Source organism: Oncorhynchus kisutch, linkage group LG15, assembly GCF_002021735.2.
Source record: "Oncorhynchus kisutch isolate 150728-3 linkage group LG15, Okis_V2, whole genome shotgun sequence".
NCBI classification, from domain to species: Eukaryota; Metazoa; Chordata; class Actinopteri; order Salmoniformes; family Salmonidae; genus Oncorhynchus; species Oncorhynchus kisutch.
Window position 1 is genome coordinate 62129598 of NC_034188.2, and position 14857 is coordinate 62144454.

Genomic DNA, 14857 nt, shown 5'->3' on the forward strand with positions numbered 1-14857 from the left:
TCCATTCTACTCAACAGTGGTTTTATTTAGTCAGAAGAATACTGATGTAAATATATCACTATTATTAAAGACATTGGTAAACATATTACAGTAAGTGTCATGCTCTTCTGTGGGGGAATATGAGGTGGTAGAATGAATAAACAGTGATTTGTTGGTGGCCTACAGCACACTACATGTGGCGTTGTTGTCTCACTCTGCCACCTAGTGGAATAAAGTTACATTAGTCTTTTGGACACATTCTCCAAGTCTCAACAGATCATTATTTACCACTAAAACTCCACTTCAACAGTTCCCTTGAATTAAGCCTTTATAAAAATCAATGGATGGATATAAATATATTCAATAGTCCATAGGGCAATGTAACATCTGTCTGAGTAGTCTGAATCTGAATAAATAGATGAATCACGAGTCTAGAGCACCTCTAGAGTCTATATCCTTGTTGTTTGCAAGGCTTGTTGTTCTTCTTTCCCAGTTGTTCAAAGAAAGACATGAATCCATAGCCATCTGGTTTGGGCTCAGGGCTTGTCCAGGACAGACTCCTTTGTCCATTTCTCCTGGTTCAGCCCTATGTGTGTAGGTCTCTCTGCTAACACTCTTGGACACCTGGTCTTGGACACCAGATTCCTCACATTGGTCTGCTCTTCTCTCTCAGGCGTTTAAAGAAAGACATGAATCCATTGGTCTCTGAAGGTTTGGGCTTCGGGCTCTTAGAAGGGTTATCCATATTGTGTTTGGGGCTCTGAGGAGGGTCAGCCTGCTTGGGTTTCTGGGAGACGAGTGTCTGGAGAGGGGTGGGAGAAAACTCCTTTCTCTCCTCATCCTGGTTGTCGTTGAGTTCTAGGTGTAAGGGGGGAGGTTTTGTCATGACTACAGAGGAGCTCTTGTCTTGATTCAGCTCTCTTAGCTCTACATGTGTAGGTCTCTCTGCTGCTGACAAGCTGTTGGACACCGTGTCCTGCTGGACACCAGATGTCTCACAGTGGCGAGGGGTGGTGGGTACCACCAAGCCTCTGTTTTCAGAGTCCCTGGGGATGTTGAGACTTGTTGTCAAGACATTGTGTTTTGACAAGGGACTCTTAGACACCAGGTCTCGGACACAAGACTTCTCAGAGTGGCCAGGGAGTTTGGTGAGGTTAGGTCCTCCAGAGGCTTTTTGTTTCGGGGACATCAGACCAGTGTCTACTGACTTCATCCTCCCTATGACCCCCAGAGTAGGAGTAGCAGGAAAAATGAACAGATCATCCTCTTCCTCTTCCTCAGTAGGAGGGGCTTTAGGGAGGAGGGTGAAGGTGTGTCTGCGGGTGAGTATTCCCTTGGGGGAGAGGTGAGGGTTGAGGAGGTATCTAGCCAGACTCTCGCTGCCTCTACATGCATCTCCCAGCAGCCGCTGTCTGTCCTCTTGGAAGGTCCTCTGGTGAGGGGAGGTGGAGGTGATGGTGGAGATGGTGGAGGATGTAGCATTAGTGGTCGTAGCGTTGGGTGATCTTGTGGAGGTGTTAGTATTATTGGTGGCATTAGGAGACTTCTGCTGCTCCAGGCCGTACTCCCCAGACGAAAGACTACCACGGCTGCTCTGATACCTCAGAACCTTCTTGGACACTTCACGCAACATCTGGGCTTCTTCCTCATTTCCCTCCTCCTCCTCTTCCTCCTTGTCCTTCATCATCACTGAGATGGGTCTACCTGTGGAGGAGCAAGAGGAGGAGCTGCTGCTACCGGTTCTCCTGGTTGGCTGTGTAGAACCAGAACTAGAACCTCTGTGGTTCTGCTCTGGTTTCTTCGGGTTTTGCTGTGTCTCCTCTGGATTTGGAACCATGTTCTCTTTCCAGTTATTTTTGCTGTGGGACTGGTCCTTCTGGTTGCTCTGAGAGGTCCCAGTCAGGTCTCTGGCAGAGTTCCACTCATTCTCCTTACACACCTCTGTGGCCTTAACAGAACCTTGGTTTCCCTGTTCTGCCGAGGGGAGGTTTACTTGAATGGGGACCTTTGATAGGCTGCTACTGGTGCAGGAAGTTGTGCCCTTGCCTTTTCTCCTTTGGGACCCATGACTGGTCAGGAACCTAAATCAAATCAAATCAAACTTTATTCAAAGTAACCATGAATGTCACAAAACACTTTTACAGAAAAAATGAAAAACATAAAAATACAATACAAAAGGAAAATCGCTAGATAACAGATTATATTTCCAAAAGACAAGTTCAAAAGAGTGATGTTCATTAAAGTATGTCTAACTTCTGTAGTACGGACTCCAGGGCCACACCCTCCATATCCTTGTCCCGTATGGAGCAGGTGGCGGTGGAACGGCGTTTAGCAGCATCACTCAGCAGTCTGTCTCTGGTTCTCCTCTTCACCTCTGCCACCTCACGATCACGGTTCTCCTACACACAGATACAATAACACAATAACACACGCCAGAGACAGTGAACACTGGAGTCCACCAAAAAAGCAGGGAAGGCTAAAGAGAAAAGATTAACTCAATGAAGACAAAAGCCAGCCAAATGTCCTCACACAGAAAAGAGTGACATGGAAAGCTATGTTCCCAAGGGGGCCAAGATGAAAGTCCGTAATACAGAGAGCATAAATAATAGTATGTAAAAGGAGCATGTAGACTACTTTCTAAACCGTTTTGTTTTTACCTGGATGGCCCTCAGGAACTTTGCACAGAAAGAGCTGAAGGTGGAGCAGCATTCCTCCAGTCTGAACTTGCTGGGGTCTTCACAGAAGTACTCAGCCACTGAGTCACTGACTGAACCCAGCGACTGCAGAGAGAGCTCAGTCTCAGCCAGACGACACTCTGCTTCCTACAGGCGACCACACACAGAACAGAAATAACTAAGCTGTGTCCCAAATGGCACCCTATTCCCCATATAGTGCAGTACTTTTGAATAAACCCCTATGGGCCCTTGTCAAAAGTAGTGCACTATACGTAAAAAGGTAAAGGGTACATTTCTGAAACTACAGGGGACCACAAACATCAACAACCTCATCACTGGCCCTAGAGATGTAGATTCACCACCAGATATTATTAAGGCTATAAAAAAGGCCCAGAGTTTTTCCTGTTCAGGTTAAGTGGTCAGGCAAAACCTGTGGCCCTGGAAACATGACCATATGTGAACTGATTGCCCCCCATCTATCTTCAGAGTTCGTGCTGCTAGGCGACCTAAACTGGAACATGCTTAACACCCCAGCCATCCTACAATCTAAACTTGATGCCCTCAATCTCACACAAATAATCAATGAACCTACCAGGTACCTCCCCAAAACCTTAAACACGGGCACCCTCATAGATATCATCCTAACCAACTTCCCCTCTAAATACACCTCTGCTGTCTTCAACCAAGATCTCAGCGATCACTGCCTCATTGCCTGCATCCGTAATGGGTCAGCGGTCAAACGACCTCCACTCATCACTGTAAAACGCTCCCTGAAACACTTCTGCGAGCAGGCCTTTCTAATCGACCTGGCCGGGGTATCCTGGAAGGATATTGATCTCATCCCGTCAGTAGAGGATGCCTGGATATTTTTTTTAAATGCCTTCCTAATCATCTTAAATAAACATGCCCCATTTAAGAAATGTAGAACCAGGAACAGATATAGCCCTTGGTTCTCCCCAGACCTGACTGCCCTTAACCAACACAAAAACATCCTATGGCGTTCTGCATTAGCATCGAACAGCCCCCGTGATATGCAGCTGTTCAGGGAAGCTAGAAATCATTATACACAGGCAGTTAGAAAAGCCAAGGCTAGCTTTTTCAAGCAGAAATTTGCTTCCTGCAACACTAACTCAAAAAAGTTCTGGGACACTGTAAAGTCCATGGAGAATAAGAACACCTCCTCCCAGCTGCCCACTGCACTGAAGATAGGAAACCACTGTCACCACTGATAAATCCACCATAATTGAGAATTTCAATAAGCATTTTTCTACGGCTGGCCATGCTTTCCACCTGGCTACTCCTACCCCGGACAACAGCACTGCACCCCCAACAGCAACTCGCCCAAGCCTTCCCCATTTCTCCTTCTCCCAAATCCATTCAGCTGATGTTCTGAAAGAGCTGCAAAATCTGGACCCCTACAAATCAGCCGGGCTAGACAATCTGGACCCTTTCTTTCTAAAATGATCTGCCGAAATTGTTGCCACCCCTATTACTAGCCTGTTCAACCTCTCTTTCGTGTCGTCTGAGATTCCCAAAGATTGGAAAGCAGCTGCGGTCATCCCCCTCTTCAAAGGGGGGGACACTCTTGACCCAAACTGCTACAGACCTATATCTATCCTACCGTGCCTTTCTAAGGTCTTCGAAAGCCAAGTCAACAAACAGATTACCGACCATTTCGAATCTCACCATACCTTCTCTGCTATGCAATCCGGTTTCAGAGCTGGTCATGGGTGCACCTCAGCCACGCTCAAGGTCCTAAACGATATCTTAACCGCCATCGATAAGAAACATTACTGTGCAGCCGTATTCATTGATCTGGCCAAGGCTTTCGACTCTGTCAATCACCATATCCTCATCGGCAGACTCGACAGCCTTGGTTTCTCAAATGATTGCCTCGCCTGGTTCACCAACTACTTCTCTGATAGAGTTCAGTGTGTCAAATCGGAGGGTCTGCTGTCCGGACCTCTGGCAGTCTCTATGGGGGTGCCACAGGGTTCAATTCTTGGACCGACTCTCTTCTCTGTATACATCAATGAGGTCGCTCTTGCTGCTGGTGAGTCCCTGATCCACCTCTACGCAGACGACACCATTCTGTATACTTCCGGCCCTTCTTTGGACACTGTGTTAACAACCCTCCAGGCAAGCTTCAATGCCATACAACTCTCCTTCCGTGGCCTCCAATTGCTCTTAAATACAAGTAAAACTAAATGCATGCTCTTCAACCGATCGCTACCTGCACCTACCCGCCTGTCCAACATCACTACTCTGGACGGCTCTGACTTAGAATACGTGGACAACTACAAATACTTAGGTGTCTGGTTAGACTGTAAACTCTCCTTCCAGACCCATATCAAACATCTCCAATCCAAAGTTAAATCTAGAATTGGCTTCCTATTTCGCAACAAAGCATCCTTCACTCATGCTGCCAAACATACCCTTGTAAAACTGACCATCCTACCAATCCTCGACTTTGGCGATGTAATTTACAAAATAGCCTCCAATACCCTACTCAACAAATTGGATGCAGTCTATCACAGTGCAATCCGTTTTATCACCAAAGCCCCATATACTACCCACGATTGCGACCTGTACGCTCTCGTTGGCTGGCCCTCGCTTCATACTCGTCGCCAAACCCACTGGCTCCATGTCATCTACAAGACCCTGCTAGGTAAAGTCCCCCCTTATCTCAGCTCGCTGGTCACCATAGCATCTCCCACCTGTAGCACACGCTCCAGCAGGTATATCTCTCTAGTCACCCCCAAAACCAATTCTTTCTTTGGCCGCCTCTCCTTCCAGTTCTCTGCTGCCAATGACTGGAACGAACTACAAAAATCTCTGAAACTGGAAACACTTATCTCCCTCACTAGCTTTAAGCACCAACTGTCAGAGCAGCTCACAGATTACTGCACCTGTACATAGCCCACCTATAATTTAGCCCAAACAACTACCTCTTTCCCAACTGTATTTAATTTTAATTTATTTATTTATTTTGCTCCTTTGCACCCCATTATTTTTTATTTCTACTTTGCACATTCTTCCATTGCAAAAATACCATTCCAGTATTTTACTTGCTATATTGTATTTACTTTGCCTTTACCTCCCTTCTCACCTCATTTGCTCACATTGTATATAGACTTGTTTATACTGCATTATTGACTGTATGTTTGTTTTTACTCCATGTGTAACTCTGTGTCGTTTTATCTGTCGAACTGCTTTGCTTTATCTTGGCCAGGTCGCAATTGTAAATGAGAACTTGTTCTCAACTTGCCTACCTGGTTAAATAAAGGTAAAATAAAATTAAAAAAAATTAAAATGACATAGGCATACAGTATAGGGGAAGGTAGCGATACAAGATCTGAAAGGCATAGAGAATACACAGGCAGGCTACCTCACCTTGAGAAAGTTCTCCATCTGAGCCCGTAGCTCCTCCTGTTTCTGCACCTCCTCCTTCGCCTCCTTTACTTTCTTCACCTCTCTCTGAAACTCACTCTCTATGTCCTCTTTATGGATCCTATAGGGGGGCATAACACCAATATCAATCACTCAATACAGAAAAGCACAATCACTACAATAGAATGCCTTATTGTGGGGCAAACAGCAATATTACAAATTTTGTTGAAGAGCGTAAGACATTGTGTATCTGTACCTTGCAGCATCGGCGATGTGTGTGAGTTTGTCTGGGAATTTCAGCATGGCCACATCAACCTTCTGAGCTTGCTACAATCGACATACACATGAACAACTACTGCATCGGAGACAAACATGATTCTAGATAAAGGATGAGCTTTAAATAAGGGTTCTAATTACCATGACTACATAGTGCATGAGGTTCATGCCTGGTTTGTTGGCCCTTGTGTCCACTAGTTTCAGTAGCGATGCCATCCTGAAGCCAATGGCACTGCCAGCATAGCCACCCTATGGACACACAGAGGACAAGTGAGAGACAGTCAGACAGGCTGACAAATTAACCTGAGGATTATTCAAAACTTGTAGAATGAGTTCTTATTTTTCTTGGGCTTACTCAAAGCGTCGGATGCCAACAACTTAGTTTACACCATAGATAAAGGTATACAGCATATAATATCATCTATGATATCATTTTTTCCCCCACTCACAGCGTTCATGTAGTTTCCAGTCTTCAGCACCAGGCGGATCACAGAGTGTAGGTCGTCACACTCTAACAGCTCTGGAGAGACAGACAGACAGACAAATGAGACAGTTGAGCTTAGTACAGATACATATTTACCTTATTAAGATCCCGATCACATGCAGGTCACATGCAGGTCACCTTTTCCAGCTGTGATCATGGTGGCGATGGATCGTTTCATTTCATCCATGAATGGGAAAAACTCTTCTTTGAGAACCAAACTGTTGAGGCGCTCCTCATAACTAAAAGAAAGGGCACGAATAATGATTCACATTCTAGAACACAACTGGCATTCAAGATACAGAAAACACAAAACTGTACAAAACTGTGAATTAGACGTTTGTAGATGGTTCAACACACACACACTCACTCACCTGGGAACCTTGATAAGTAGCATCATAAACAGGTCTGCTTCAGGAAGAGCTGACTGGTCCCCTTTGAACCCAACCAGCTGCTTCACCTGCACACACACAACAGGGAACAATCTTAGGAAGACACTTACGGTAAGGGTTGTAACTTGGTAGAACACTGTTATAACCGTCTCTCAAGCTAAATATGATCAGTTCACTGTGGTGGTTAGCATCAACAATGGCGGCAAGCTGGCGGCAAGCCTCAGCTCACCCAATGGTGGTCGAACTGGAGTTTGCTGGGAAAGGCTGTGTGAAGTACTGTACCTCTTCTTTCTCTGGCAGCAGCTTACACAGCTCCTTCAGTTTACCTGTCCCAAATTTCAGTCCGTTTCCTGAACTGATGTCGTTGATCATGTCTCCCACTGGCCTGGGGAGAGACACAGACACTGATCAGTTACTGTATCAAAACCAACGTGACTTTGGAAACTTCATTGACTGATTCATTCAATATTCATTCAATCTCCTAGGGGACTAGTCAAGGAGAATAGCTGTGATTCATTAATCTCCAACTACACAACGTGGTTATTTTCCTGAATTACTCATGTTCTAGGGTTGGGTCTCTAAAGGTGTTGCTCATTTCCTCGTTGCCATGTTTCTTTAAGCCTGGTAAGCAAGGCTCCTTCTTACCTCATTGGTTGAACACCCTCTTGCGGCATTTTTCCACCTAACCAACCATAGACAAGACCTTACCTGCTACACATAGTGTATACACCTACTACAGCTGAACTGGAACAATGTTTTCTTTCCTCAGAAGCACAAGGACAAAAATACATTTAACAGAAAATAGAAAAGTGCATCCATACATGGACATGAAAAATAAATGTAATGACAAAACATTTGGATAATAATACTTCTATGTCTTACTGCTTTATACTTATTGCTTTTTGAGTTTTCTGTACTGCGAGAATCTTCAGAAAATTTGACACTGTAGCCCATGGCCTATGTAGCCCATGGCCTATGTAGTAATTTTGTAATATATAACACAGTAATACTGTGGGCCTACAGAGAAGACCATTTAGAAACACATGAATGCCATGTTTCAATAGTTAATCTGTGGAATGACCTGTTTGCACTGTTCCTGCAGTAGTTATCACGTCGAGTCGACCTGTTGGGACAGGCTGCTGTACCTCAGAAACACAGAGCTGGGAATGTCAAGCTGCCTAGCCTCAGGACTACCAAGCCTTGCTGTCCCAAATTACACCCTATTTCCTATATAATGGACTACTTTTGACCAGAGCCCTATGTGGTCAAAAGGAGTGCACTATAGCAAGACAGTGGAATTTGTGACTCAACCACTGTGTGATCTTTATCCTGAAACACGTGGCTCTGACAAACCCACAGCCCCACACCTTTAGCACACTTCCAGTTTATATTACGTCCCAAATGGCACCCTATTCCCTATATAGTGCACTACTTTAGATCAGACTCCGGTCAAAAGTAGTGCACAATTAGAGAATTGGGTGCCATTTGGAATTCAGTATATCTTTGCCTCTCTCTGACACACCTCTTGAACTGTTTCAGGAAGATCCCAACGTTCATGCTTCTCTTGGAGTTCAGTATAGATACCTGGTGGTGGTGGGACACATAGCCATGAAGACATGAGTTAGTCAATAAAAATAGAACACACAAACGCACCAACATCAGTCGGTCATTCCAGAACACACACATTCACACAGACACACACGTGAAGATATCAGTCGGTCAATAAGAGGCGTTGAGTTTATCAGGTGCTTAGCGTTTTCCTTAAACACAGTCTTCTTCTTTATCACAAATACATCCTCATTCCCCAAAAACAACTGATTCTGACGGTTAAGGTTTTACTGGTTTGATTGACTTGTTTTTGAGAGCCCATGATAAGCCATTGCAACAGCTGTCAACATACTGACATTCCTAAGTCTTGCTCCTCTATACTGAGTTAGAAACAAGGACAGGTAAGAGACTAAAGGCCAGTTTCAATAGCTCCACATTTGACCTTTATTGTACTGCCAAGGCAGCCTAAATGTGATAGCAGGGTGGTTTCACTAGCAAACAACAAGTAGAGGATCAGAAATAGCTTTGTCAATATGACAATAGCATTGTAAACCAGGACAATGATTCACAACAGTTCTGTAAAATCCCAACCGACACCTACAGAAAGGGAAGTACTGTATCTTAACTGAACCCACAGCCCAGTTCTTTGTTATAGAGGTAGCATTAGCCAATACATAAAAGTATCAACTGTATGGCAACAATTAGCAAATATTAGTGGTTAATTTACTCTCCCTGGGTAAACTGATGAAGAATAGTTAGGCTATATTGACTCCACCCTTCAGTTTATACATCAACACATTCCTAAATGAAACCCCACTGCATAAACATCCTATGTTTGTTAAGCAGAGGAGCATTAAGAGGAACATGTCATAGTTCCAATAAGTCACACAATATCACACATGAAAAAGGGAAATGGATACATAGTAAAATGATGGTCATTCATTTAGTCCAATTGTGTTGCTTATTCACAGTAGTTTTGCATGGGGAACTAGTGCTTATCTATAAATCCGATTAGATAGCCTCTGCTGGTGAACTAATGCTACTTGTAGAGGGCAAATATTTATTATCAATCTATTCTCTGAGAGTATAGTTAAATCAAGCACTCTGGCAGTTGGCATTCAAATGATGTTATAGACTTCATAGGTATGTGGACAGAAAGGAAACACAGCCTTCCAATCACAGCATGATAATGAATCATATAAAACACAGCCTTCCAATCACAGCATGATAATGAATCATATAAAACACAGCCTTCCAATCACAGCATGATAATGAATCATATAAAACACAGCCTTCCAATCACAGCATGATGAATCATATAAAAAAAGATTAGGGTAGAATCGTCTCCATGTTTTGCTCATACTGATTGGTTTGTTTTGAACACAACATTTCCACTAATACATCGTTGCTTCCTGATGTACTTGAGTTTGATCCCAGTGAGGCGCACATAGAATCATGATGGAGCCACACCAATAGAGAGACTGCTTCCCAAATGGCACCCTACTCCCTTAAGAGTGCACTACTTTTGACCAGGGCCCAGACCAAAAAACAGTATCATCATGGAGATAAACAAGAGTCATGGGCTGCTGGAATTGATGTATTTCCCAACCTCCCACCGAGCCACCTTAACCGTAACCCTAACCCTGGCCACTATGACGACATGACCGAGCCTGTTACAACAGAAAGGCTGTAGGAAAACAACACATCACCCTGTGATGATATGATGTACACCACAACTACACTACACACACTCCCTAAGAAAATCAATTAGGGTCTAAAGAACACATGTCAACATATCCAATATCTCTGGTCATAAACAGAACAAATGTTCATATTCAATACACTGTTTCGGTCTCTCATCTACCCCCAGAAAGTATAGCTGCTCAAAACAAACTCTCAGGTGAGAAATCATGAGCAAGAAAAGAATGACAGAATTTTGCATGACATTGGAGAGGCCTTGGCTGGGACCAGATAGGATATGTATGCCTTGCAGACTTATATACTGTATCTGATCGAGGACCAAAATAGCTGATGTGGTGGTACCTCTTGACTTATCCTATTCAACTCCAGCTGCCAGTATAAAACTAGAGAAGTGCTTCCTGGTGCAGTAGGTTAGGTCAACTCACCACTTCTGTGCCCTGACCGTTGGTTGGCTTGCCTCTGAGACTCTGTCTGTTCAGAGCCTTCTGTACCTGTCCCTGTCCCTGATGTCGGCTGTGACTGAACAGCTCCTCAATCCTCTGAGTGTCCAGCTCATACTCTCCCAGGGTCTTCTCTTCTGTCCAGATGTTGTGTTTGCCCACCACCACGTGTTTGGGGATCGCATCCCAGTTGAAGTTACGCATCTTGGAGCCGCTGCGCTGGAGGCCTCTGGATGGCCCAAAGTCCATGTCGGGGGGAAGAGGGGGGCCAGGGGGAGGCGGGGGGCCAGGGGGAGGCGGGGGACCAGGGGGAGGAGGTGGGGGGGCGAGGGGAGGTGGTGGTGGAGGAGGAGGTGGGGGGGCGAGGGGAGGTGGTGGTGGTGGAGGAGGAGGTGGTGGAGTGACTGCTGATTCCATCTTTAGTGGAAAATAATTAGATGGACCAAGGATCAGGAACAGATCATGGTCTCATCATTATTGCTTCATCCTTACCTCTATTTTGTACCTGCAAGGTGTCACGGAAATGTTCTTTGATTAGTGTTGAAAATCTGTTATTGAAGAGGGTGATATAATCCTTTTCCTTGATTGATCCCTCCTGTAAAGAAATAATGGTACCGGTGAACTTTTAACAGAGAATGGTAGGCTTGCAGCAAAACTTACTGTATTGCCCAGCCCCGAACAAGCCTCATGACAATTGTAGCAAAAGTGCTCAAATGAGACAACATATCAACAAATGCTTAATTCGAAAGACATTGAAAGCAGCCTAATGATAAAATACGTGTATGAATTTACAAATCAAAACAATACATCCACCAGAAAAACGGAATACAGTAAGCTACCTATTTTGATCAGGTTTTCTCTTTAAGCTACTAATGTGTTATAACATTCAAAGTAAGGGAAGAGGATTCTGTAGCCTACCTTACCTGCTCGATATGCAACGTTCCACCAAGAGTGAAAACAATTTTGAAACACCAAAAACTACAATTCAATTGAATCCATGAGTTAGTCCGCCGCCTTCCTCTTCAAACTTCAACATCGGACGTGTGAATTTAGTTGACTACCACCACTGGTCTGCTACCAGTGCTGTCAGGTTTCCACTAGATAACTCAGCCACAAAGTCAGGTTTCACAGCCACATAGTCATCATTTCCAAAACATATATACTATGCTTTTTGGTCTTCATTTAAGGTCAGGGTTAGGCATAAGGTTAGCAGTGTAGTTCAGGTTAGGATTAAGGTTTAAAATCAGATTTGAAGAAGATCAATTGTAGAAATGGGCGGGGTTTAGCCATAATTATTACCTTGTGGCTGTGTTAACTAGTGACGACCGAGGTGTCAGAGGAGACGTAAAAGTATGTCTTTACCGACTTTACCTGCCTAAAGATGTATATAAACCCTGAATTCCTGGTACAACATTTTGGCCATTGAGAGGCTTTGCAGCCACCGGTCGGCCATATTGGCACTCCCAAGTAGAAGCAGTCCTCCATAGGAATGATCGAAATGATACAGTTTTTCAATAAAAGCTGCACTATGTCACTTTTTGGGCGACCCCACCAAATTCACGTGGAAATGTGTGTTATAGGTCTGTCATTCTCATTGTCTAAGAAGCAGTAAATCTGTTCTCTGTGTGCCATTTCTATGCTTCCCATTATTAAGTAAAACTTTTGAATATTTTACGTTTGGTTTTGTACAACAGCTTCAAACAGCTGAAAATACATTATTGAAGGTTATCCTCTACTGGATTGAAAATAAGAATTTGTTATTAACTGACTTGCCTAGTTAAATAAAGGTAAAAAAAATATTTAAAAAACACACACGGGACGGTTGAGCTAACGTGTGCTAATATGATTAGCATGAAGTTGTAAGTAACAAGAACATTTCCCAGGACATAGACATATGGGCAGAAAGCTTAAATTCTTGTTAATCTAACTCCAATTTACAGAAGCTATGACAGTTAAAGAATACCATGCTATTGTTTGAGGAGAGTGCACAGTTATGTACTTAAATCAATTAGGCACATTTGGGCAGACTTGATACATCATTTTGAACAGTAATGCTGATGTTCATTGGATCAGTCTAAAACGTTGCACATACACTGCTGCCATCTAGTGGCCAGAAGCTAAATTGTGCCTAAACTGCAATAATACATTGTGGCACTTCTCTTATTTGTATCACATTCACATTTCCTTAAAAAAAATATATATGTTTAGCTAATATAATATAAATTAAAAGCATGCATTAAGGTGTCTGTGTGTGTGGCAAAAACCAATGTAAACATTAATAAATGCATTTCTATACCTTCGAAAATATTGGAGTGCCAGAAGCCATCGAGGTACGGTGGTTTCAACACAGTGCCCACTCTCAGTCATCTAGTGTATATACACATTAATGACTGAGCCAGATGCCCTGTTAACCCCCTAACTGCCAGTGCCATGTTCCATTTTGACAGCAGTACTGTAAAATCTGCAGTGTCTGGCCACCCAAATGTGTCAGTTTACAGTAGGCCTAGTGTTCTTACTGAATTATACCAAAGTTTTACTTGATATAATCCAGTGAGATGTAAACAGTGTAAAACTGGTCATATGCGATGTACAAGTAGGCTGCAATGTAGTTGAGTGGAAACCAGTGTGGGCGGAGTGCACCTCCGACTTCATCGTGTCACTGTCAGCTGATACATGTAAAAATTTAATTTGTTAATACTTTCCTTGTACCTATGTTTGTCCTGTGTAAATGCCATTTTTTCTTTGGGTTCTGAAATCGGTAGTTTTTTTAATAAAAGTAGCAATTTATGTGATGTCTGTCTGACTAGTACTGTGCCACGTAATCCACTGTTTTCCAATGGAGTAGAAAGTTCAAATCAAATCAAATTGTATTTGTTACATGTGCTAAATGCAAAGCTGTAGACTTTGAAATGCTTGCTTAAGGGCCCTTCCCAATAATGCATGGTTAAAAAAATATATATAATAGAAATAGTAACACAACAGGAATAAAATACACAATAATTAAGCTACTGAGTGTACAAAACATTAGGAACATCTGCTCTTTCCATGACATAAACTGACAAGTTGAATCCAGGTGAAAGCTATGATACCTTACTGATGTCACATGTTAAATGCACTTCATTCAGTGTAGATGAAGGGGAGGAGACAGGTTAAAGAATATTTTTGTCTCAATATTTCTTGAGACAATTGAGACATGGATTGTGTATGTGCGCCATTCAGAGGGTGATGCAGCCAGTCAAGATGCTCTCGATGGTGCAGCTGTAGAACTTTCGGAGTATCCGAGGGCCCATGCCAAATCTTTTAAGCCTCCTGAGGGGGGAAGAGGGGCTGAACGAGTGTGTGTGGACCATGTTAAGTCCTTAGTGATGTGGACGCCAAGGAACTAAAGCACTCAAACCGCTCCACTACAGCCCTGTCAATGTGTATGGGGGCTTGCTCTCCTCTCTTTCTCCTATAGTCCACAATCAGCTCCTTGGTCTTACTGACGTTGAGGGAGAGGTTCTTGTCCTGTAACCACACTTCTAAGTCTCTGACCTCCCTGTAGGTTGTGTTCTCGCTGTTGGTCAGCAAACTTGACAATGTGGTAGGAGTCGTGCGTGTCCACGCAGTCGTAGGTGAACAGGGAGTACAGAAATGGACTAAGCACAGGTCTATGAGGGGACCCCGTGTTGAGGGTCAGCGTGGCAGAGGTGTTGTTGCCTTCCCTCACCACCTGGCGACAACCCGTCAGGAAATCCAGGATCCAGTTGCAGAGGGAGGTGTTCAATCACAGGGTCCCGAGCTTGGTGATACGTTTGGAGGGGACTACGGTGTTGAACGCTGAGCTGTAGTCTATGAACAGCATTCTCACATAGTTATTTCCCCTCTAGTCCAGGTGAGAGTTACGACTTTAAGCATGCACTACCACTTCATCATTTTATAAATATCCCTTCTTTAAGGCTTACTGTGTACCTGTGCTTGTCCTGATTGTTATAT

The 14857-nt window shown here is 43.7% G+C and overlaps 1 protein-coding gene across 2 annotated transcripts; it reads right to left on the minus strand.

Annotated features, from left to right (window-relative positions):
- Positions 1-7: 7 nt before the first annotated feature.
- Positions 8-12101, minus strand: LOC109904828 (inverted formin-2). 2 transcript variants are annotated; one of them, XM_031790740.1, is made up of 13 exons: positions 11806-12101; positions 10868-11477; positions 8716-8777; positions 7476-7578; positions 7176-7261; positions 6943-7043; positions 6770-6840; positions 6462-6569; positions 6301-6371; positions 6048-6165; positions 2637-2801; positions 2233-2378; positions 8-2060 (listed from the first exon to the last, which is right to left on the minus strand). In XM_031790740.1, the coding sequence occupies exons 2-13, from the start codon at positions 11297-11299 to the stop codon at positions 626-628; spliced, it is 2898 nt and encodes a 965-aa protein (XP_031646600.1). In that variant the 5' UTR covers positions 11300-11477; positions 11806-12101; the 3' UTR covers positions 8-625. The 2 variants fall into 2 exon arrangements, with proteins under 2 accessions (XP_031646600.1, XP_031646601.1); XM_031790741.1 differs by having other exon boundaries at positions 11801-12101.
- Between the last annotated feature and the right edge of the window lie 2756 nt (positions 12102-14857).

What these genes read in the sequence shown, in the direction of transcription:
- LOC109904828 (XM_031790740.1), bottom strand. Translation starts at nt 11,299, where the DNA reads ATGGAATCAGCAGTCACTCCACCACCTCCTCCTCCACCACCACCACCT. An exon ending in CATGATCACAGCTGGAAAAG is followed by an intron (nt 6,841 to 6,942) that starts GTGACCTGCATG and finishes CTGTCTCTCCAG; the next exon opens with AGCTGTTAGAGTGTGACGAC. An exon ending in CACATCGCCGATGCTGCAAG is followed by an intron (nt 6,166 to 6,300) that starts GTACAGATACAC and finishes GCCCCCCTATAG; the next exon opens with GATCCATAAAGAGGACATAG.